The sequence below is a fragment of the Strix uralensis genome, chromosome 27 (genome assembly GCF_047716275.1).
Source record: "Strix uralensis isolate ZFMK-TIS-50842 chromosome 27, bStrUra1, whole genome shotgun sequence".
In the NCBI taxonomy this organism is placed as follows: Eukaryota; Metazoa; Chordata; class Aves; order Strigiformes; family Strigidae; genus Strix; species Strix uralensis.
The window spans coordinates 4,113,480-4,136,478 of NC_133998.1; the positions used below are offsets into that span (position 1 = coordinate 4,113,480).

The 22,999-nt window shown below is 41.2% G+C and overlaps 1 protein-coding gene across 3 annotated transcripts in view; it reads left to right on the forward strand.

Moving 5' to 3' along the window:
- Positions 1–22,546, forward strand: part of KDM4B (lysine demethylase 4B) — a 92,780-nt gene extending 70,234 nt beyond the window's left edge. For 2 of the 3 annotated variants that reach the window (XM_074851689.1, XM_074851690.1), the window contains 11 exons: positions 31–151; positions 3,407–3,585; positions 4,753–4,975; positions 7,619–7,695; positions 7,884–7,939; positions 8,434–8,542; positions 14,042–14,227; positions 14,400–14,564; positions 15,335–15,454; positions 18,256–18,348; positions 20,240–22,546. In XM_074851689.1, coding sequence (XP_074707790.1) covers positions 31–151; positions 3,407–3,585; positions 4,753–4,975; positions 7,619–7,695; positions 7,884–7,939; positions 8,434–8,542; positions 14,042–14,227; positions 14,400–14,564; positions 15,335–15,454; positions 18,256–18,348; positions 20,240–20,425 — 1,515 coding nt within the window. In that variant the 3' untranslated portion in view covers positions 20,426–22,546. The remainder of the gene's footprint in view (positions 1–30; positions 152–3,406; positions 3,586–4,752; positions 4,976–7,618; positions 7,696–7,883; positions 7,940–8,433; positions 8,543–14,041; positions 14,228–14,399; positions 14,565–15,334; positions 15,455–18,255; positions 18,349–20,239) is intronic. The other variant, XM_074851691.1, reaches the window with a different exon arrangement.
- The last annotated feature ends 453 nt before the right edge of the window (positions 22,547–22,999 follow it).

The window sequence follows — 22,999 nt, forward strand, 5'->3', positions numbered from 1 at the left end:
TCCCATCGAGCTTGTTCTGGTTTGTTACAGACTGCCTCTGCTTTTTTGAAAATGAAGATGGAGATAAAAAAGAGTCGTCGTCATCCACTGGGCAAACCACCAACCCGCTCCCCGTTGTCGGTGGTTAAACAGGAGACCTCGAGTGATGAAGGTGAGTGCACTGGCGTTAGGAATGCTCGTATGTCTTGTCTGATCTGAAAAATTGCTGAAGCCGTTAACATAACTGGATGGCCTGAAACTTTCTGTGTTACACTTAACTGGTAGAAAATGCAGCATGTTCCCGTTTTGATAACCCAGCTGGAAACAAGATTCATCTGTGGGAGGTGTCCCTTCTCACCTCCCACCTCTTTTTCTCTCAAGAAAAATATTTTGCTGGCTGCAGAATGAGGCAGCGTTTTGGGCAAAGGGAAAAAAGAGTTCATAGAAAATAACGTTTTTAAGTAAAAGCTCTGCCTTAGATATTGTATTAAAATGAGATCTGTTTACCTCAGAGGAAAGTGGAGGTTAGGTCTGCTGTTTTATGTATAGGGAAAGTCAATTCTAACTTTTTGGTTGGCTTTTTAATTCATGTGAATGTTTGGGTCCAACTTTTCTTGGCAGATCCAGAAATGAGAATTAGAAAGTCTCTCAGTGCTTAACTGTACATCACTGGTTTTTCTTTTCCCACATTCTAGTCACTGTGAATGCCATAAGAGTCTGGGCCAAAAAAAAAAAAGGCTCTTATCTCTCACTTTTGTTGTGTGGTGTAATTTACCACTTCTGGGTCTTGCCCACATGATAAAGTACTCAGAACATAGAAAAGTCCACAGTAAGAAGCTTTTGCATGCTGGGGCAGGTACCTGAAGGTGTAGCTGGCACTCCGTGCTTTCAAGGTACTTGCAACTTTATATTCAAAAGAACGACGTCTTTCCTGTTCCCTTCCTTTTAGAGAACATACTGATTTTAGAGAAACTTTGGGTAGGAGGGGGATGTTCTGTACATACACAGCTCCATTTCCTTACCAAGGACGATGCATTTGATGTCTTGCATATGTGTAATGTGGAGTGAAGCGCTGAAAGGCAGTTGAGAGTAATTCTCTTGTTTTGGTGTGAGACCTTGCAACAAACTTTTGTGCTGAAGGATCCTCCTTAAACAGATTCTTTTCACTGTGTTGACTTGTTGGATGGTGTACGGGGACTTTGCTGGCTGACTCAGGAGCAACTTTCTGTGAAAGCTGGTATTTCTTAGGGACTGATTTACAGCACTGCTGGGCAAAATCTGATCAAACAGATTCTTCTCTTCGCTGCCAGGGAATAGAAGCAGCTCTCTGCACTCCTTGCTTTTTCAGGGCTAATGTATAAGGATGATCTGGAGGCTGCAGTGAGGAAGAGTGAGCATGTAAATTAAGGGAATGCATATGCTACACTAAGATTCAGCTGAGACAAATTGTTAGTCTTTTCTACTTGCGTATAACTTGTTTGAAATGTAGGAGCCATCCTGAATGCTGTGTGTCACCTAGAATCCATCCTGGATGAGTGAAGGTGATGATAACACACAACAGTAATTTCCTTTTTTCTCTCAGTCTGTCACTCTGGATTATGATGCTGGTTTCATTGATTTCACTGGTATCATAAATCCTTGTCTGTCTCCTGATGTGCCTTGACTAAAATTGGAGAAACATGTGGCTTGGTTTTTGGCTCATGTCTTAAAATGTCATTAAAGATGCTTGATTTCTTCAAAAGCTGAGGATTGATCTCTGCTTTGACAGTAAGACGTCTTGAAAGTATCAGTCTGCATACCTGAGGTCACCGGTCTTTTTAAAATTCTGTCTGTGCCTTACACGAGGTGTGGACACGTAAGCACGTGTAGCTGAAGTTAAGACTGTAGAACACGTCCTGGTGAATGTTTTGTAGCGAGGGCCAGCTCTGGTCTGAGACACCCTGAACGGGCAGGCGGCTCCTGGCGTGAGCAGGATCTCTCTCTAGGAAGGAAAGCCTAACTCCCCCGCTGGCAAGGCTCTTTCTGTTTGTCTCCCTTTCCAGCAGAATCCTGTGCAGTGTTGTGGAAAAGGCTATGGTATTAGCAATTATTGTTAGCCTTTGGATACCACGATAAAAACAAAAATATAGTAAGAAAAGACACTTTTTAGGAAGTAACCCTCATTTGAAGTGTGACAGAGAAACACAGACAGCATTCATCATCTCAGGAAAGGGATTGATTAATTAAACACAATAAAATTTCCCACGTTGTCTGGCAAATGTGTATCAGATTGGTTGGGGGGAACGTTTAAAGTCTGAGATGTAAATTTAGCCATTAGTGTTTTACTACAAGTTCTTTTTATTCTTTCTGGTAACCTAAGACACAGAAAATCTTTTATAAAAGGGAGGTAGAAATGGGGAGGAGAGTAGACTTGTTGAGAGCAGAACATTAACTGCTATTTCCAGTAATTAACAGTGAAGCGGTGAACAGTTTGGTTTAATGTGCTGAGCTCTGGGGATAATGTTCCACTAAGATGTTTTTGAGTTCCCCTGGCCAAAGCTGTTCTTTTGGAAACTTTGCAGATTGACAATGCAATGAGTGATTTACACTTAGTCTTGTGTGGAAAATTTCTTTTAACACTTACAGTGACTCAAAGTTCCTTAATAAGGAATGGTAAGAAACTTGGACCCCAAACTGACACAAATGGGTTCTGCGGTGGTTTAATCATAAAATGCCAAGGGCCTTTTAAAGGTTTTGTGAAAACAAAGAATTAGCAAACTAATTAGCACAAGCAGTACCTATCAGAGCTCTGGCAGAAGAAGCCGTGGTGGTGAATGCAAATTGAAGGCTTAGTGGTGTGTGCTTGATGGAAATAGCTGTGAAGCAGCTGCAGAAGAGTAAAATGAAAGCTTGAACCCAAGATATCTCATGGCCAGGGTTTGCCTTTGCAGAAACAGGTACAGGATGCACTTTGGGAAGGTGGAAGCAGACTTGCTGCTGAGCAGTGGGAATTGGGGGCTGGCCTAACTAAACCAGCCCAGACTGCATGCACGTCTTCTACGGAATGCAGTCCCAGATGGAGAAAGAAAAGGGGGGTTTCCTTCCACTTGCATCATGCATTTTCAGCTTGGCTTCATTAGAAGGATGTTGTAGGTTTGCATAGCTAGAAAGTGGAGAGAGTTATGAAGGCAATAAATCTAGATTCTTCTCCGTCTTCCTCATGGCCAGTTCCGTTAGGTCATCGGTGTCTCTATCGTGTCTATCCTACCCATGAAGTGGAGATTATATCCATTTAAGAAAGTATTTGAGGCATACACATATTGAGGAACCATGGATGAGTTGAATGTTCTTATTTATTGAACAATTTGTGTTGTTGAAACAGGTTAACCCTACCTTGCCATGTTTTGCCTCTACTGACCATTGTTTTGGGATTTTTTTTTCTTTCTAGAAACATTTCCATTTTCTGGAGAGGAAGATATGAGTGACCCAGAGGCTTTGAAATCTTTACTTTCCCTCCAGTGGAAGAATAAAGTCCATAATTTCCCAGCTGAAAGAAAATTCAATGCAGCTGCTGCCCTGAGCGAGCCATACTGTGCTGTGTGTACCCTCTTTTACCCATATAACCAGGTAATTCCTGATGCTGCTCAGACGGACGCGTTGGTGCTGGGTACTGAGTGGTGGCTACCGGGTAAATTATGCAGAACTTCAGTGTAAAGGGAGAAGAGTCATACAGATTTGCACACCAAAGAAGTGTGTTTAGATTTGGCAGAGGCAGTGGATGGAGCCTTTTTTGTTATCTTTCCTGGATTCTCTGGCTTCCTCAGCTTTCATTTTTTAAATCACACTTAAAGAGCTTTGCACTGCAAACACTATTTCATGCAGAGAAACGATGCCACGTTGGGCATGTGATGGCTCTTGTTTAGATAGAGACCTGGGCTTCTGAATATATGCAAACAAGCAACAAAATAGAAATTTACTGAGTAAGCACATACATCATTTTTTTGGAAACTACCAATATGCTTTGGGATACGTTATGAGCAGAAAGGCAGAATTTATCAGATGAATGAGTTATTTGCCCAGTTGTGTATTGATTTGTTCTTGCATGCTTATAGAGCCAAATCTGGCTTTGTGTGTCCACTAGGAATACGTGCCTTAGATGCATATATAGGTGTTGGAAGCTCTTTCTGATAAAAGCAGAACCCACCTCCCCCTTCAATAAAAATCTCTTGATTTATTATACAGATGGAAAATAAAATATTTGTTCTGATTGCTGGATGTTGTTGTATAACGGTTGTAAGGAAAACTGGGTACAGCTGGGCTGTTTTAATCCATTGTTTTTAACTTTGGTCTGCTACCAGAAACCTTGAAATGTCCTTCAGGAGAAATTCTTGCAGAAAGAGTAGGGAAGGATGCCAAAAGGATGGGAGGCAGGGGGGAAGGTCTTGCTTTTATTAATATTTTCCTTTTTTTTTTTTTCCCCCCTTGGTGTTTTCAGCTGCGATTTAGGAATTTATATTTTTACAGAAGAAAACCAGGGAAAGCTTCTCATTATTCTGATGCTTTTTTGAGCTTTCAAAATAAATTACAGATCCCAGTACAGGCCTAAGGAAGAGAGAGGGGAGCAAAAGGCAGGGGTGGGGGTGTGCGTGAGAAGACAGGATTTAGAGTTCGTTATTTGTGCTGCATGGCGTTAGGTGTTGGCTGACTTTTTTTGCAAGGGGAGTGCTCTGCCTTTAAAGATAAAGCTGTGACCGGGGAAGAGGCGATTCCATATGATGGTATTTTCTCTTTAAGTCTTTACAGATGGATAAGGAAGCTGTCCCACTCTCTGTGGGGGAGACCACCTCTTTCGTCCATCTTTCTAAATGCGGACAAAAGACCAAGCCTCTCATCCCGGAGATGTGCTTTACCTCAAGTGGAGAAAACACTGAGCCCCTTCCTTCAAATTCATATATTGGAGAAGATGGAACCAGTCCTTTGATATCCTGTGCCAAATGCTGTCTGCAAGTTCATGCTAGTGAGTGTTTCCTTCTTCACCAAAGTGTTTTGGGTATTGAGAACCTCACAAGTTTGTATGTTGCCTATATCTGAATTCCTTCTTGGCACGCTTGCTATACCTGTCGCTCCCACTCTTTCCTTTTCTGGTACTAGCATGTGTATATATTAGAGCCCATCTTGGCAGTCGCTGATCTTAGAAGTGCACACAAACATTCTTTTTACTGTTTGTTGGCTGATTCTTCTCTGTCTCACAGAAAAGATTATTTCTTTTGTTATCTTTCAGTTTTTGTAATAAAGCAGCAATCACAAAGCTGATAGCGCTCTTTTCGCTTGTTCAAATATTGGTCTGCTGGGTAAGGTTGTACTGTTCTTGCGTGCATCAGAGATTATGGAGTAGTTTGAGATATATTTTATTAGCATCTGTGTTACTGTTTATAGGAATGGCACTTGATTACAAAAAAGAACATATGTCTATTTGTTTCCCTGATAGTTATGTCTAAAAGATCTGATTAATCCTGGTGGAGTATACCTTCACTGTAGATTGTACGACATCTAGTTAACATTTGCACTCGTGCTAGGAAATGTGACGAATTACTGTTCAGCTATTTGATCTTGACAGATGGGAAATCTTATTTAACTTGCATCAGCTGGAATTACTTTTGTTGTTCCAATTTTATAGTCCGCAGGTCACTGTGCAGCTCAGCATGACTGTCTCTTGTGGGGAACTAGAATGCAACTTTTTATTTCTGTACTGCATCTGTGATTATGGTCACTTCTGGCTAATAAGAGCAGGTGATGCAGAGTGAGCATGAAGATAAAGACTGCTTTCTTACTTCACAGATGCAGTCAGAACAGAGATGCTGCATCTTGTATGTCCATATGTCTTCAATCTATCAAAATAGTTTCAGTGGCCAAACTATGTAGGGACAGAGGGCTGTGGGCAAGGTGATGTTAATCTGCAGTCTCAGACAGAGTTTAGTTTTCTGTTTTGGCTGTGCTCTACCCTTGAGGATAGGACAGAAGTTAAATCTAGTCTGATGTAGTCTCCAGTGTCGTCTTGTTTCCTTGTTGCTGTTTGTACTTCTAGACTGTGATATCCCTTTGACTTTGCTGCAGAGAATCCATTTGCTTTTATTATAGGATTGCAGCGTTGAGGTGTATTTTGGCTAATCTGGCAGCATGCTGTAAAACCAGTCGGCAGGCTGCTTGTTATTGAGAAGTGCCCTCACCCAGCTGTGCTAGATTATGACAACAGCAAGGACGTACAGAGAAGAAAGTTTTTGTGAAGCTTTCTGGGCTTTTAAGGTGTTGACAAAATCCAAAAAAAGAACATGATTTTCTTGTTCTGTTAGGATCATCCTTATGGGGCAGTCTGGTGTTCAGTAAGTGTGACTATTTCTCCCCTCAGATCCCATACTCCAGCTACCTGTGGTCCTGAAGCAAGAAATCAATACTGAAATTTCAGCCTTTTCTACACCATTTTGAGCTCCAGCAGTATTTCAGTTAAGGGTGTTTGTTTCTTTCAGCTGAATTTCCGGATCAGTTTTTTAGACTGAATGCCCCTGCCCATTTTCTAGGACTGGGTTGAATCTGCTTGCTTGATTTGCTGTATGATGAAAAGAGACTTCAGATGTGGAAAACAGCTGCGGATCTATATTATTGACTTTTTTTGACATAATGTTTATCTGGTTAAGTGGATGATTTTTATAAATCAGGTTATTGTGGCAATCTCAGTGCTTTCTGATAACTTCTTTTAAGTTTCATTCAGTAATTTGAGGCTGTCATTCCTAGTTGAAATTTTATGTTCGGTTTTATTAGGATAGGTAAAATCTGTGAGATGAGCTGTGTGTTAATTAGGATGCTGGCCAGCAATCTGTGATACGTTTAATTCTCTGCTCACTGTGCAAGCTTACAGGAATCGCATAGATCCACTTTTTCAAAACTATTTCAGTGTCTTTCCCCCATTATCTTGAGTGGCAAACCTCAGTGCCTTTTACAGAGTTCTAAGGGATTTTTAGTCTTCTTTCCCTGTCTTTATAATGGGTATAATACTACTTTACTATTTTGGTGCTGCAGAGAAGTATGTAGGAGGATTTGGTGCTTGCTTATTACAGTAATTGATGCTCTGTAAAATCAGATGTGTCTAACACTTTGTATAACCAGAAATTAGTATTATTTTAAATACTGTTAAATATGCGAAATGCATGTATTTAATTTCCTTGCAATATTACTGGGTTTGTCCTTCCTCACAATACCACTTGGCAAAGATGACTGCTTCAATCATGCTAAAATTCAGTGGTCTTAACTGTTCTAATGTGTGAGTGCGTCCCAGCAGTAGTGGCATCACTTTTGAGCCCAGCTCTTGCCTGAAGAATCAAAGTACTCCTATTGTAGTCCTTGCAAAAGAGGAGAAAAAAAAAAACGTTGAGGGTTACCTGTGTGTGGGGTTTTTTTTGTTCATTTTTAGACCTTCTGGTCCCAAATTCTGCCCCCCTTCCCAAATTTGACCTTCCTTAAGACTTTTGTCTGAACCTGGACTATCGAATATAATTAGTCGAATGCTACACTTGATTTCAGAGATACTTCTGAATTGAAAAGTCAACGAGTCAATAGTACAGATATGTTAGCAAAACTCTGAAGAATATAACTTTGTTTCTTTCAGGCTGTTACGGAATACGTCCGGACTTGGTGAATGAAGGTTGGTCTTGCTCACGGTGCTCAGCCAACGCATGGGCAGCGGTAAGCATCTTCTCTTCTGGAGCCAAAAGAAAACTTACTGTGGAAATTAATTAGATACTTCAACAGAGATGGGTGGTGGGAGGGTACGGTTTGCCTTTGCATCCCAGATGCAGTGTAGTAATTTTTTGGGAAGGATAGGCAGTCTGTCAGATTTTTGGTCCAGCTCTGAAGGAGTTTTGTTCCTACAGGAATGTTGCCTGTGTAATCTCAGGGGAGGAGCTCTTCAGATGACCACTGATGGGCGGTAAGTGGTGTTTTTAAATATTTTGTCCTTCCATATTGCATCTAATGTTCTGGTGTGGTGAGTTTGGTCTTGATGCTCAGTGTAGCAGCTGGTTTGGGCGTTATGGAGGTAACTTTGCTACTTGCTGACTTGGCAGGATGAGCTTGTCTGTGCTGTCTTACACTTTGCACCAGGCTTCTCAAAAGCAGAGGTAGCAGGTAACATGGCTCTGAAAGCTGTTAAATTTGGTTTATTCTTAGAGAAAAGTATTTTCAGAGAATGTTTAGTATCATGCAAGATCAGATGCCTGGAAGGTTGATCCCTGTTTTTCCAGAGACATTTACCTTGTATGACTGTGATTAACAGTCAGTTGATAATGTTGCCAAGGCTGCCAGCCACCATAAATATGCCTTGATACTGAGGGAGCCAGAGAAATGTTAACTGCCCTCTTGAGTATTTAATTCAAGTAATGGTGGACTCTGATTTGTCTTCTCACTTTTTTTTTTTTTCCCCAGTTGGGTTCATATAATCTGTGCTATTGCTGTCCCCGAGGCCCGTTTTCTCAATGTAATAGAGCGTCATCCTGTGGATATCAGTGCTATTCCAGAGCAGAGATTGAGACTGGTAGGTGTCTTTTACCTGTGGAGAGTGTTTGTGAACAAGAGCCAAAAAAAAAAAAAAAGGCTTTAACTAGACAGCCAAACATTGTGTGGGATCATAAAGTAGCTGAGATTGGAGGTGATGTTCTTGCTCTTATTTCCAACAAATGCACCAAGAAGCTGTATCATTTGGATGTCTGATGAGGTGCTGTCTCAGTGCTGTGACAAACCAAGGAGTGTGCTCTTACCCTAGGCAGAGTCTGGGCCGCTTACCCACCTGGCAGTCAGGTCTAAACAACCTGAAAGCTCCGTTTAGTACTGCATAGCGGGAGCGCGAAGGGATGTGGTAACTAGAAAGAAGCTGACATATTGCTGACTTGTTCATCTGTAATTTGATTCGTCTTTCTTTACAATATTTCTCTTTTCTGTCAAGAAATCTCTTGTAGCAATTAATAAACATTTCTTTGTGGACATGACTGCAAGGCGAGACTGCAAAGATTTTAATGAAAGTCCAGCTACAACTTGTAATTTAGTTGCATTAGGGATTAGTAATGGATGATTCATTAGTTTAGAGCAATTAATCTTAATGTTAGTTAATGCCCCATCACTATAGTGTGTTGTTGCAAAATAAATTGTGCTTTTGCTGCTTTTTTTGTAGAGAAGTCAGCTGGGCGACAGTTGGGAGTGTGGTACGGGGGAAGGTGATGTAGCAGTGATACATTGGTTAGCGTTGATGTATTTGTTAACTGCACAGCTATTTAGTGCAGGCAGCCCAGCCTGGATGAGAGAGGAGGAAGAATCTGTCTGCTTCCAGAGTTATTTCTCTGTTGTGCAAATGGGTTTTGTACACAAATGTGAACGTAAAAAGCATTCATTATTCAGGTGGAGTGATGGAGCAATGTGATGCGAGAGTGATAAATCTTGCAGCAGTGGTTCTTTATGGATCATCTGACATTTCCAGCATGCATCCTCTTCATTACCAGCACTTGTAACGATGAACTAAAAATCCTTTTACACAAGACTCACTTTTATTGCTTAATGGAGCCTCTCAAGGAAACATGACTTAATTCTTTAACTCTTCTGTGGCTGCCTCACAATCCTGTAGAGCCAGGGCAGTGTTAACATACGTAAAACTGTTGCCTCATTCTGCTCCGGAGCGTTGGCTCTGCCAGCCAAAGCCTTGCACAGACTTGCTACATGTCTTTCTGTTCTCTTCCTGAATTAAAGCTTCATCGTTTTGTTGATTTCTTCAGCACTGTATTTCATTCACACTTCATGTTTTCTTCATGTCTCAGGAAAGGTAGAGAATTTTTATATCAAGTACCTTGACTGACACCGTCTAATGATGTGATTTACAGACACCTGTTCCTTATGCTGAAGTTAGTAAGAGCCTGGTTTGTAGCTCAATTCTTGACAAAGCCTGGCTTTAAGCACTTCACTTGGAAAATGTTAGCATGGATGGTGCTGCACGTTGCTTCATCATAATCAGAGTAACTTTTCTAGAGGTGTAATGCTGTTTTATTTCTGCCAGGATCTGTCATGACTCTGCCAGCAGAGTGTGTTGGCTAGTCCAGGTAGCTTTGGACACAGGTTCAGGTCTTGGTCTTGAGTTTCTGTCTGCATGCCAGTGTGCCCCCTCTGTAAGATGTCTGGTGCTGCTATACAGCTGGCCCAGCTGTTGGGATGTAAGAATTAGACCTTCAGCCTAATTATTCTGTGTTCAAGAATGTCATCAGGGCAAGTATTGTTGTATTTAGACTGATTATAAAAATCCTCCTTCCCTGTTGGTCTGTACTTGTCGAACTTTACAGTATGTTCGCACGCCCTGTCGATGTCTCTTGAAAACAATTGGTGTTGTCACCACATACATTGTGGCTTTGAGTGTCATTTGTTACAGGAAAGAAAGCAAATAAATTATCTGGAGCTAAAATTGAGTGGGTTTTAGAGTTATGAACTAGGTAAAGACATAAAATTTAATTTGGATGGCAGAATGTAAAGGCAGTGGTGCTTATAGCAGCAGCATTGGTGTAGTGTGTGAAGTGCAAAGGAAATTTAGATTGGATAAGATTATGTGGAGAAGCAGACTCGTGAGCTGTTATGGAGAGTCTTAGGATTCTTTGTAGGAGTTTGCAGGTAGTTCATGGAGCCCACGAGTCATTCGAGGAGCTGGGGGGTGTCTGTTTTTGGAGGTGTGCAGCTGCATTTAGGAAGATAAACTGAAGGTGACTAAAAAGTGGTGGTGTTGGGTCTGATGACTTTGGAGAGATGGCCTTTGCTGAAAAAGATGGAAAAGGGGAGAAGGAATGATGTGAAGGCTGAGGACAGTTGAAGTGAATGGGTGAAGGTAATGAAGGAAAGAGGTGGGGGGGTAGGGGTTATCTAATTATTTTTTTTTTTAATTTTTTAATACGTTTGTATTTTTTTATGTTACTGTGAGGGGCCTGAGGTAACAAGCAATTGCAGTGATCAGTTTGAAGAGTATCTCCTGTTCTTAGAGCATGCATCAGGCCTCCCCTTTCAAGCATAGACTTTTCAGTCCATTTGTGGGTATTGCATCATTTTAAAGAATGCAGTTTGCGTGCTTCCTGATTAATGGTGTATTACGGGCCTGTGAGCATAAATTATTTATGACGTGGAAATTTGGAATAATTAGCTGTCATTCCTCAGTGGAGTAAATGAATTGCAGCGTTCATCATGCAGGAGACAGCCCATTTCTTACTCTCAGCTATGACCCGACTCTCCGGTGTGCGTTTATTCTGAAGACTTTTTTTCTCCTGTGCTTTAGACCTCTCTAGTACCTCCCCTCCCACAGAAAATGTCTTTAAATCTACATGTGCTGCTTTACCACAGCACTTGGCACTTGGTGCTTCTGTCCATCCCATCTCCCCCACTTCCAGATCATCTGCGTTTTCACCCCTTCCACCATCTTCTACATTTCAGTCTCTCTGTAGCTCACGTTTTTCTTTATCCTTTGATCATATTTGCTCTGACTATTCCGTTGGTGTAGCTCTTCTGCCTGTCACAAGGAGTTTGTCTTGCTGCTGGGGTGTCATTAGGTGCATGCTAATCCTTCTGGCTTGGAAGAATCCTGTTCGCATCAATAAAGGCAGATTCCTGATACTGGAGGGTTAATGCTCCCTTGAGAAGTGGTATTGAGCACGCTGTATATCAGCAGTTGTCCCTGCTGGCGAGAGAATTAGGTATTGACAGTTTAATAATGAGATCTCATTGCTATTGACTTGCTTTCAGTGCCGTGTTCCTGCTGTGCACTTTGCTGTGGTGCTTATCTAGCTTTTGAACATGGTTTACAGAGCGATAAAGGCATAGCTTATTAAATACTAAAAAACACATTCTGGTAACACTAAGGCTCTGGCTTTGAATTTCCTGGCTTTTGTTAGTTTAAGTAAAAAGGCCAAATTAATCTTTGGTGTAAACATACTGACTTCAGTTAATTCCCAGGAAGTGAATTTGACGTATTTCATGGACATGTGGGGCAGACCCCAGCCAGGGAGGGGTGACGTTGCAGAGAAATAGGAAAAAATGCACCTCCCTTTCTTCTGCGTGTTTTGCTTTCAAGGAAGAGAAATACTCTTCAGAGAGGGAATGGTCTTTTATTTGTCTTGGCAGTGTGTTGTAGCTAGTGCAGCGGGGCCCTGGCTCCTAGCTATGATAACACAAACAAAAGATTGAAATTTGGCAATTCTTTTGCATTTACTGGGTAGTTTATAATACGATACCACTTCATATTTTTAAGGGTACACTTTAAAGATAGCTGAGATCATCTGGAAGCTTATTGTGTGATCTTGGGCAGCTTATGTTACATTTCTAATCCTATGGGATGTAGTAATTCATATGGATCTTAAAATTTAGGTCGCGTGTTTTGTAATGTTGCATACCTTCAGCACTGCTTTAATGGGAGTGAGGTAAATGAGAGGCCAAGAAGAGTGAAAGAGGGGAAGAAAGGCTCTGTTTAGTATCAGACACTGCAGAGAGAAGAACAAGTCTTTCATGGTTTCATAGTGTGTTTATAGGACACTTATGTTTAGGTGAGTAGATGGATTGAGAGGGAGGTGGGCGGTCAAACCTGGGGGGCAGTGGCTGAAGCAAGCTGGGTGTGTGCTTCGGAGATGGTCATCTAGACACAGGCACTAAAAATTACTGTTTTCCTCTGTTCATCCTTACATGTGGAAATTATTTCTTTGTAATAAATAAATCACATAGCTGTATAGTCAGATTCATGGGCATATAACATCTCTCAGGATTTTATTTATATGAGCCATTCTTTCTAACAAGTAAAATGCATGTTTGTCTCACGTGTGTGATATTAATTTTTCCCTGCTTTGCCTTGTCCAAGCCTCAGCTATGGTAAAGAAGCTGCTGTTAATCAGCGACACATTTCCTAGACTTAAAATGTTAAAAGCTAAGAATGACGTTTCCAAAGAGTTTCCTGGAAACATTACACAAGTGTCCAACTTCAATTTCTTTAGACTGGGCTTCCCAAAATCCAGTCTTCTGTATTTCTGAGGAGCTGGCAACAAGAATTTGGTGCTGTGAGGCAATGAGGAAATGTATGTCGTTTCCCACTGACACTTAACGCTTGCTGCCAAGTCTACAGTGCCATAAGGCTGATGATTTTCAGCTTTGAAAAAATTCAGATTTCTTTTTAAAGTGTCCCCCTAAGTGCTGTCTGATTAGATTAGCCTAATAACTGGATCTGCTTTGCAGAAAATGAGTTTTAAAAGTACTGAAAGATTTAATACCTTTTTTTCCTTTGCACTTTCGGTGTTTGACACAATGTGTTTATTTCTTCTGTTTGCAAAACAGCGAGTGACTTATCTACAATAGCTAATCTGACGTGGATACCAATAGAATATTTGGTTGATGTGTTTATGTGTGTAAAATAAACATACAATATTTTTGTTCCATTACATAAAATAATATTCTATTAGATCTAATAGCTATAATGTTCCATTAAATATAATAGAACAAATTATTACACAGTTATTCTGTGTTCTGTTCTTTCGAAAAATGAAACTCTTTTCTAGCCGTGTACCTGTGAAGATCCAGCTGCTGTTTGAATTAACATAGGTCCATGTCCTACATCGAAGGAGCTACATGGAGTTGTAGCAGTTCCCTGACACTACTGGTGTGTGTTTGCCTGTTATGCCCTCCCTGTCTCTCAGCCCTCCAGTGAGCACAGCTGCAAATTGGATTTCACTCTGCTTCGCTCTCCAGCGTGGTGCTGGAGGGTTGAGTTCCTGGTAGATGTTATGCTCAAGGGAATGATAAGTTGGTATCTGCTGTTACTTCTTGGTGCATGAGTGATTCTAGGCAAGCGTATGTAGGCAATTCTGGAAGTATTGGACAGACCCCTCGGCAGCAAACATCACCATTTTTTGGCTGTGGCTTCTGGGCCCCAGGCACTGATACAGACTCTTCCACCACGCCAGCAAGCAGGGTGCCGTACGTTGTGTTAAAGCTGCTGTTGACTGCCTGCATAACATTAACCCGTGTTTCTTCTCAGAAATGTGTGTACTGTCGGAAACGGATGAAGAAAGTGTCTGGTGCCTGCATCCAGTGCTCGTACGAGCACTGCTCCACGTCCTTCCACGTGACCTGCGCACACGCAGCCGGCGTGCCCATGGAGCCAGACGACTGGCCCTATGTTGTGTCCATCACTTGCTTCAAACACAAAGCAGCTAACCAGAATGTATGTGGGTTTGTTTTGAGGATTTTGTTTTCTGGTGTTTGGTTGTTTATTGGTGTGTGTTTGTTTTAATTTTTTGGGGTTTTTTCTTAAGAACAGTTTCTCTGCACCTCTATTTGTGACTCAGCTTTTATGATTGCAAATTGCAAATTATTCCCTTTTCTCTATAATGCAGATTCAGTTTCGAAGGGAGGTGACCCTTGGACAGACTGTGATTACAAAGAACCGGAATGGACTCTACTACAGATGTAAAGTGATTGGCATGACAACACAGACTTTCTACGAAGTAAACTTTGATGATGGTTCATACAGTGACAACGTTTACCCAGAAAGCATTATTGTAAGCAGCTCTCTGTGGAGACTATTACTGTTATAGATGAGTACAAAGTGTAATGCGTGCACTTTGGGGTGGAACAATGAAGTAAAACGTAAAAAAAAATAATTAAAAACTGAAGTTGCTGCTTGCTTAGAAAAACTCATATACTCTTCATTATTGTTCTTCTTGTTTATGACATTATCTCATTTCATTTTTTTTTTGTTCCTTTACAAAGATGTGATTTTGCTATATGCAGATGACTTAACAGAAAGCAATGTTTGTTTTAAGTTGCATCCTGTTTGTTTTGCGGTTGAATAATCTCTTATTTTTCAACTGACAAGTGTGATTCATGGGGGAAGCAGATTGTTTATAAGCACTTCTGATTCAAAATAGGGAATTCACTTAATAGAAGGAATGTCTGGAAGAGTCTGACTTGTCAACTCACGCTTTCTCTTCCTGATCGTGCCATTGATTCGCCATGTGAAGCAGAGCAGGTCACCCCGCTTGTTTTTGTTGATATGGGAGGTTTGATGTTTGGGGATTTGTAATGAGAAGTTTCCTAGAACTGAGCACTGTCACCAGAAGGAGGTGCAAGTGGTTTTTTTCTGGTCTCTCACTGCTTAATGGTTTTGTTTGAGATGATGGCAATTAATCACCAGTGCAGAAACTTTCTTATACATAATTATAGTGTGACGTAGCAACTTCCTTGAGCAGTGATTTTACCACCCCTCTTTCCCAAGTTCTTGAGCTTTGTTGGTGTTGGCTGTCTGACCTTTTTCACTCTGTGTCTTCAGAGCAGAGACTGCATCCAGATGGGGCCCCCTGCGGAGGGCGAGTTGGTTCAACTGCAGTGGACAGATGGAATTATCTACAAGGCCAAGTTTATTGCAGCCCAGATCAGTCAGATTTACCAGGTGAGTATGGGAGAGTACCCACGTACTTCGTGGCAGCATGTCTGATTCTTGCTCAATTTGTACAGCTCACTAGTGCTGAATGCTTGCTCTGGTCATGAAGGGAGAATTTGCCTTCTGGAATAAATACTGCTGGTAGTCTGAAGAGAACTAGAGTGTTAAAATAGGATGGGGTAAAGGTTTTCTGTGGCAGAACGTGGATGTATGGATAGACATATGTCTAGACTGTATCTGCTTAAGACACAAAAAAAAATTTGCCCTTTTCCTTATGGCTCAGGTCAAAAGTGACCTACTCACACTGCTCCCTGATGGCTGTCCTATGGCTGGAGCTGAGCTTGTTGTCTGTAGTTCCCCATGGGTCAATATCTACATCATTACAACTTAACTCGATGCTTTCAGAGGATCTAAGGGAAATGATGGGTTGGGAGACTACTGCAAGGCGGGGAATAATCCTCTGGTTGGGAAGGTACTTTGTGGAGCAGCAGCAGCATGTGGGAATAATGTCCTGCTGCTGTTGTGTGAGGAATTGGAAACCTTCAGTCTCTAGTCTCATACACTCTCACCATCGCTGTTTATAAGGTGAAAAAAACAGCAGCCAGTTTTTTTGTCTTTGAGTCTGTTCCACATATGGGGTTTTTGTTTGTCAAGGTTGTAATAGTCAGTAAAGGAAGATTTAACCAGGTACACTGTGTTAGTATTTCAGCACAGAAGGTTTTATAAAATGCAGTGCCTTCATTTGATTAAATCCTTTTTAAATGGTACCAAGAAGTTGAAAATTACAGTGATTTGAAAAGTATACTTTGTGCACATTCTTTTGAAAAATATATGCTGAAATTTGCAAATAATTGTTATCTCTTAAAGATAATGCCTCTGGACAAAAGGCAGAGGAAGTCCCATATCTTGTATTTGTTTGAAACGGGGTTCTGGTTTCTATCCTTTCTGCACAGAGTGTTTCATATCTGTGTGCAAAGAGCACAATAATCCACCTTGGCAGTTAACAGTCTTTTTGGTGTGTATAATGGATGTTAACTGCTTCAGAGAAGACGTGATCTGAGGTGACCCTGGTTATGAATAAGTACAATATATAGTTCCATAAAGATCTATTGTTATGCATGCTTTCCAGTTTAATCACAGTATAGGAAATTGTCATTGATTTCTCGAAGGTACAATAATTTGAAATAGGCTATTCCACTGATAGTGCCAGATGACAGAAAAATATGCATGAGGAGTCTGTGTTTTTCAAATCATGCAGTTACCTGTAAGTAGAGCTCAGCTCCATGGGGAAAAGGGCCTGGACAGCTTTCCACATTGGTTCCCTGTCTAGATGGTTTTTCAGTACTTGTGGTGCATCTCTTTATCTGTTTTGGAACAGGATTATATTTAAAAGCACAAGAAACAGTTTTGTTATGAAATAAGTGTGTTCGTAGGAAGACAGCGTGGATTAGCTTTTGTGTTTTAAACTTGTCTTATTTTGCAGTAGCTTCCCGGTTCGCATCTCTTAAGTCTGGTTTTGTGTGCTAAGATTAGATGTATATATTTCTTAAAACAATTGAGCCCAAATGACTGTCTTGTAACTTGCTCTGATGTGTGTTCACAACGGGTCTAACCCCTGTCACTAATTTGGAACTTAAATAAACAAGGTCCAACCGCTCTGTAGTAGTTTAAGACGGCGCCGCCCTGGGTTCCACATCCTGCCCTTCTGCTAGAAATGGAGCTGGTGCAGTGGGAACGGCAGGCAGCAATCTGCTTACGCCTCCACAGTTAAACTTCCTAATTCCTGTTCCCTTCTGACTGCCACGGTAGTGGTGCTCTGTAAAACCAGAGAGGAAATGGGACCGGTAGCATCTTAAACCACCTCAGCAGAGCTCATCTTTCACAGCCTGTTCTCCCACCTGCGTAGTTATTCCAGCTGATGCACGCTGCGCAGTTAAGGGGCCTCAGCAGTCGCTGCACTCGCATAACTGATGAGCTGCAGGACCTGGGCTGCGCAGGAGGAGGAGTTCAGAGCACAGCTGCTTTCTTCCTTCTGAATTTGTCCGGTCTGAACCTGACATCCCGTAGTAAACTGCGGTGTACGTCCTTCTGCGTTACCCGGAAAAGCGTAATAAGTCTTGAGCAAAAGAAATGAGAATCTCTTAAAAACTTTTAATAGTTTTAACACTTTTCTATGCGCGTTTCCATGAATAAACATTCCTGTAACACCTGATGCATAATTCATGATATAATCAGTGCTTAGCAAAAAAGGTTTGACATGAGGAGTTACCACCATTTGTACCTGGCCGACTGTTTCTGCTTGTTAAAATACAAATGTATTTTAGTAGCTGGAGTTGTTTCCTTATGGCGTGTGAAAATGCTTTGTTTAAGATGAAAGAAGTTCTTATTACTGAATACAGGGCTGCCTTTTATTATAAGTGAAAAGCTTCTTTTTTCAGGTTTTGAATAAAAAATCAGTAGAAATCTTCAGTGCTCTGACTGGGAGGTTGGAGCAGAGGTGCTGGAGAAAATGTAGGATAGACATTTTAGGATCTACAGGAGCACTGAGTGAAACCATTGGGGCCAGATAAGACAGGGGTGCCTGAGCAGCACCAAAACCAGCACTTTTTGGGTTCAGCATCCTTAACACAGCTTAGGGATGCTCATTCACCAGCAATCCTAGAGACATGCAGTGCCAGGAATGGGGGATCATCCATGGGAGCTGGCCCCGACGGTTCCAGGGTATTCCTATGAAGGGACCGTGAATGGACTATTCAAGTACTGAAAATGCAGAGGCCAATTTCTTATTTCATCTTCTGCCTACTCTGCAGGTTGAGTTTGAAGATGGTTCTCAACTAATGGTGAAACGTGGTGATATTTATACCTTGGAGGAAGAGCTTCCCAAGAGAGTGAAGTCTCGCCTGGTGGGTATCAAAGTAACAGAAACAGTAAAATGGCTGTGGCCTGCAGTACTCATTCACATTTTTTTAGCATATTGTTTAGACATTAGGTAAATACAGCCTCCAACTTCTGTGGCTGTAAAACCACTTGTAATACACAAAATACCTAGAGTAGAAGAAATCCTTGCTGTAAATGCTTGAGAAGCATTTAAATGATTTTCCCTTTCACGTGTTCAGATCTAACTTCTGTCTTCTCTGGCTAAAAGATTATGTTCATGTCATTTTACACCGTATGACTTTAGTTATATGGACTGCTATTCTGTCTGAATGTTGCCTTTAATCAGAGGGGAGATAAATTGGTCTACAGCTAAGTGGTTTCTGGAGAACTGATTAGCGACATGGGACCAAGCCCCCATTTCTCACCAAATAGGAGATTTAGAATGTAGCTCTTACCTATAAATCTCTTAATCTAAAAGATCAGGCTGTCTTTAACTGCATACAATGGAATTATTGAGCCTAGAAAATACGAGGGATTTATCTCACAGCTTTTTTGGTTCCAGACTTGCTGGGTGTTTTCAAACCTGGTGCTTTAACCTTTAAAGCCATCTCATTTAAACAGATGATGAGACTGGTTTCTATGCAGATGGAGGATATACAGTTTTCTTCTTCATTCTAAACGTCTGTAATGTCAGCCACGGCGGGACAGGGACAGATCCACAAAGTTAACCTGTGATAAGGCTCTGGGCTTTTGTCTGTTTTACAAGACAAAAAGAGAATGGTCCAACCTTCCCTTAAGAATAGATGAATTGCTGTGCCAAGTTAAACTGGTGGTTCACTGGCCCCGTGGCTCTGTGGCCGGTAGCAGCAGTGAGATGCACATCGTCAGAAATGGCCTGGTGACAGGCAGTTCTGTGGAAGAACTGATGACAATTTGGAGGAAACTTTTGTTCCCCTAGGCATGAAATCGTCAAGGGTTTTACCCAAAACCACTTGTAAAATGCTTTCTGTAATGCAGCTCTCGATGGTTTCTCCATCTTGTTTGAGGTTATTTATCTCAGTAAGACCTCATGACATAAATTTTAGAGGTTAATAATTACCTTGTTATCCTTGAAAGACTTCTGGTGGCAAGGAAGCGCCTTAGAATTAATTTCTAAGATGTGCACAATAGTCCAGTTTATTTAATCTTGCCCTAATAATGAAGACAACATATTGGAGCCCTGAAATAGAGGATTTGGAAAGAAACGTGTTCTCTGCAGTGGAGACATCAGGCTTTATAACAGTTACAGAGAAAGGAATGCAAACTGGAAGGAAAGTTTCAAGTCTGGTTGAAAGCTCAAGCTTTTCTCATGTACTTTCTGAAGTATTAGACTGTGCTCTGTGGAAGTGCTGCTCACAGTGCCTTAACGTAGCACAGCAGAACAAAGGAACAAAGCAATAGATGGTAATTTCTACCGAGAAATGCGTCTCATTTGAGTGTAAGAGCAAGACAGAAGCAACTGTTTGTACAGTGAGCCCCAAATGCTTTCTGTGGGTCTTGTGTTTTAAAGACATTAAGGAAGCCCCAATTTCCTCTGTGCCTTCTACTCGGAATGAATAACCTGAAGAGGCAGAGGAGGATAGGAGTAAAAAGAGAATTGGCAAGGCAGGAGCTGAAGTGAGAGATGTTCTGAAACAGCAGGAAGGCAACTTGAGGGTCTCTCTTTCCAGTTTGGTTTCAGAAGCCCAGAACTTTTAATTTCAGCCGTGTGCTTTGCATGTTTTGGAGTTTGATTTTTCTACGGAAATACTCTGACCCAAGTTGTTAGCTTGCGGTCCCTGCTGTCGTATTACACAGGCATGCTCCGTGCTTTGCACCCGTGTCTCTCCCTGTTTTCCTGCTGTGCCTCTAATGATTGTACTTTCGTGTCTCCTGCAGTCCCTCAGCACTGGGGCCCCTCAGGAAGATGTATTTTCGGGAGATGAAGTGAGAGCAGCTAAACGCCCCCGGCTGGGGAATTCAAGAAATCCCGAAGAATACGGACAAAACCCAGATTACCTGGCCTTTATGGAGAGCCTGTTGCAGACACAGTACCAGCCTGGAACTCAGAGCAACATGTTTTAACCCGGATTAATTAAAAATATTAAATTAACCCTTTTTAAGCCTGGAAACTGTGGAATACAAGACCATCTTTGTGCAATAGCCTGCTGTGAATTTTTTTTCTTCTACTCTTGGTTTGGACTGCAAGAAAACCCTGTCTGGCTGCACGCTACCTCTACTTTGCCAGACATTGCTGACCCATAGAGTTAGGGAGCTTGAAAAATCTTCAGACAGCATTTCACACAGAGACTTTGGAAGAGCTTATACTAATTTGTGACTGGCTCCTTTTTATGAGGCTTGGAAAGGGTTAAAGTTTAACTAAATGACTTTTTAAAATATGTCAAACTCTTTTGTCTTTAAAGGTGCTATTACATTGACTACTGAAGCAGCCTTTGGAATTGTGTTTTCTGTACATAGACGTCACCTTTGTGAAGTTTTCTATAAATGAGCATTATTAAAAAAAAAAAGCAAACAAAAATAGGAAAACAAAAATTTCCACAAAACATTTTTTTAGATTATGGCTTTAAAACAGAAACTAAACAACATCTCCCCCCTCAACCCCAAATGAAATGTGACTAATATTACAGCGGGGAGAGAGCAAGAGCAGATGTCCTGGAAAGTTCTGGGTTCTTTTTTGTAAAGAAACACTATCTTCTTTGTAAGCTGGGGAAGATGGGGAAAGAAATGTTTCATAGCTGGGATGTTTCTTACCATTAGTTCTCTTAAAGACATGTGATAGGTGTGTGTATTTCTGCCATGTCACCAGGAAGGGACTTAGGGAAGAAATGGCCAGTTTTTGGTCATTCTTGTCATCTTCCTTCCCCATCTTTGCCATCACAGTTGCTTTCTAGTTAAAAATCAGCATGGCTTTCAGTTACAATATGCCACTCCGTTTTGGCAAGTGTTCTGTTACTGCTTCTTGTGTTAGTTCCTTTACGAGCCATCCCCCTTCCCCACTGCGGACTAGACCATCGAGGGGTTGCTCTAGTTCTCTGGTAGGCATGTCTCCCATAGGAACCTTTTTCTTTCCTTTGTCTCCTTGTTTTTTTTTTTTTTTTGTTTTTTTGTTTTTTTGTTTTTTTTTTTTTGAGTTGTGCTCCTTACAGTTGTGAGAATCATTCCATGACAGAAGCCTGGGAGGTGTTTGTATGTTTTTCTTTTATCTTATTAAAGAAGAAATTCCCCAAACATCTTTGATTGTTGTGACATCCTTTACTTAAGTAAAGACTGAGCCTTTGAGTTACTCCTGGGGAAGAGGAACGCAAGCCCTTCATTTGATTGGACTCAGTTCACTGAGAATTGAATGAGCATTAAAGGCAAAAACAAATCCTAAAGTATTGAGTGGGCAGCTCCCACTTGAACACTTGAAAATCACCTCCGTTGAAGAGCTGTTATGGAGCAGTGTTTTGTAAAAGAGCCTGATCTGAAACCCTGCTGAAGTCACGGGAAAGTCTTCCACTCTCTTTGGAGGACCTCTATCAATTCAGAGGGAAAGAAAAAGGCAGCCCTAGTGCAGAGTTGGAAAGGGGACGTGGCTTCCACAGTGTCTGGGCAAAGGGGGGCAAGGGCACGTCGTACCACTCACCTCAATGCCTTGGCCTGGCAGAAGCCGCTGTGAGACACCAGAGCTATCTAGAACGCTGCACAGCAATCTTTTCCACTTAATTCCCTGAAATTACTGGAGAGAAAGAGACAATATTATCTTTTTTAAACTTTTTTTTTTTTTAAGCCCCTTTGCAAGGTGGTCATTGTTCTGTGGAGAGGTTTTTAAGCAATGCTATAGCTGGATCTTTAAGGGAATAAGTGGGAAGGATTTGTGGGCTAGCAGATGGTAGATTAGCATCTTAAGAGACTCAATGGGTATTAAACTGTCCTAGTGAAAGAGTGGAGATAGAATAAAGCAATTTTTTGTTTTTAATTTTGGTTTTTGTTCTCCCTTGGGAGAATTGGAGTTCCCTTTATTTCTTACTGCCTCTGCTACGGGTTATTTTCTTTGTGTGTGCGTGTCTGTGCGCGTGTGCACGCGTGCGTGTTTGTAAGATGTTTGAAACAGGGTTTTTTTATTTCTGAGTTTTTGACGTTTTCACTAGATGTCTCCAAGAATAAAAACAAACTGAGACTAATAAAAGTTTTAAAAATTGGCAAGGTTCTTAAAAGCCTCGGTTGTTACTCCTACAGAGCTTTCTCGTGTCGGTTAAGACATGATTTAGTAGACTTGCTTGTATAAAAGAATAAGCATGTTGCCAGGCCACAAGAGAAATATTTAAAACAATTGAAAGAGAATTTTAACAGCAGAGGATTTTTTTTGGAGGTGGGAGGGGAAGGGTGGGATGGGATGAGTGGTTGTGAGTAAGGGGGAGTTTCCTCTGCATGTTGAAGTCCTGACTGAAATAGCGCTATTACTGTATTCATATGTAGTACCTTTTTAAAATACTATTTATATTGTAAAAACAAAGTGTGTTTCCTCACCCCATATTCAGATGCTGAGTTATGTTTAAACATGAACCTGGAACTGTAGAACGCCCTTCCTTGTCGCAAGGGTTCTCCCTTTTTGTTTCTTTTCAAATCCCTCTTTTCGGTTTAGGATGACTTGTGCAG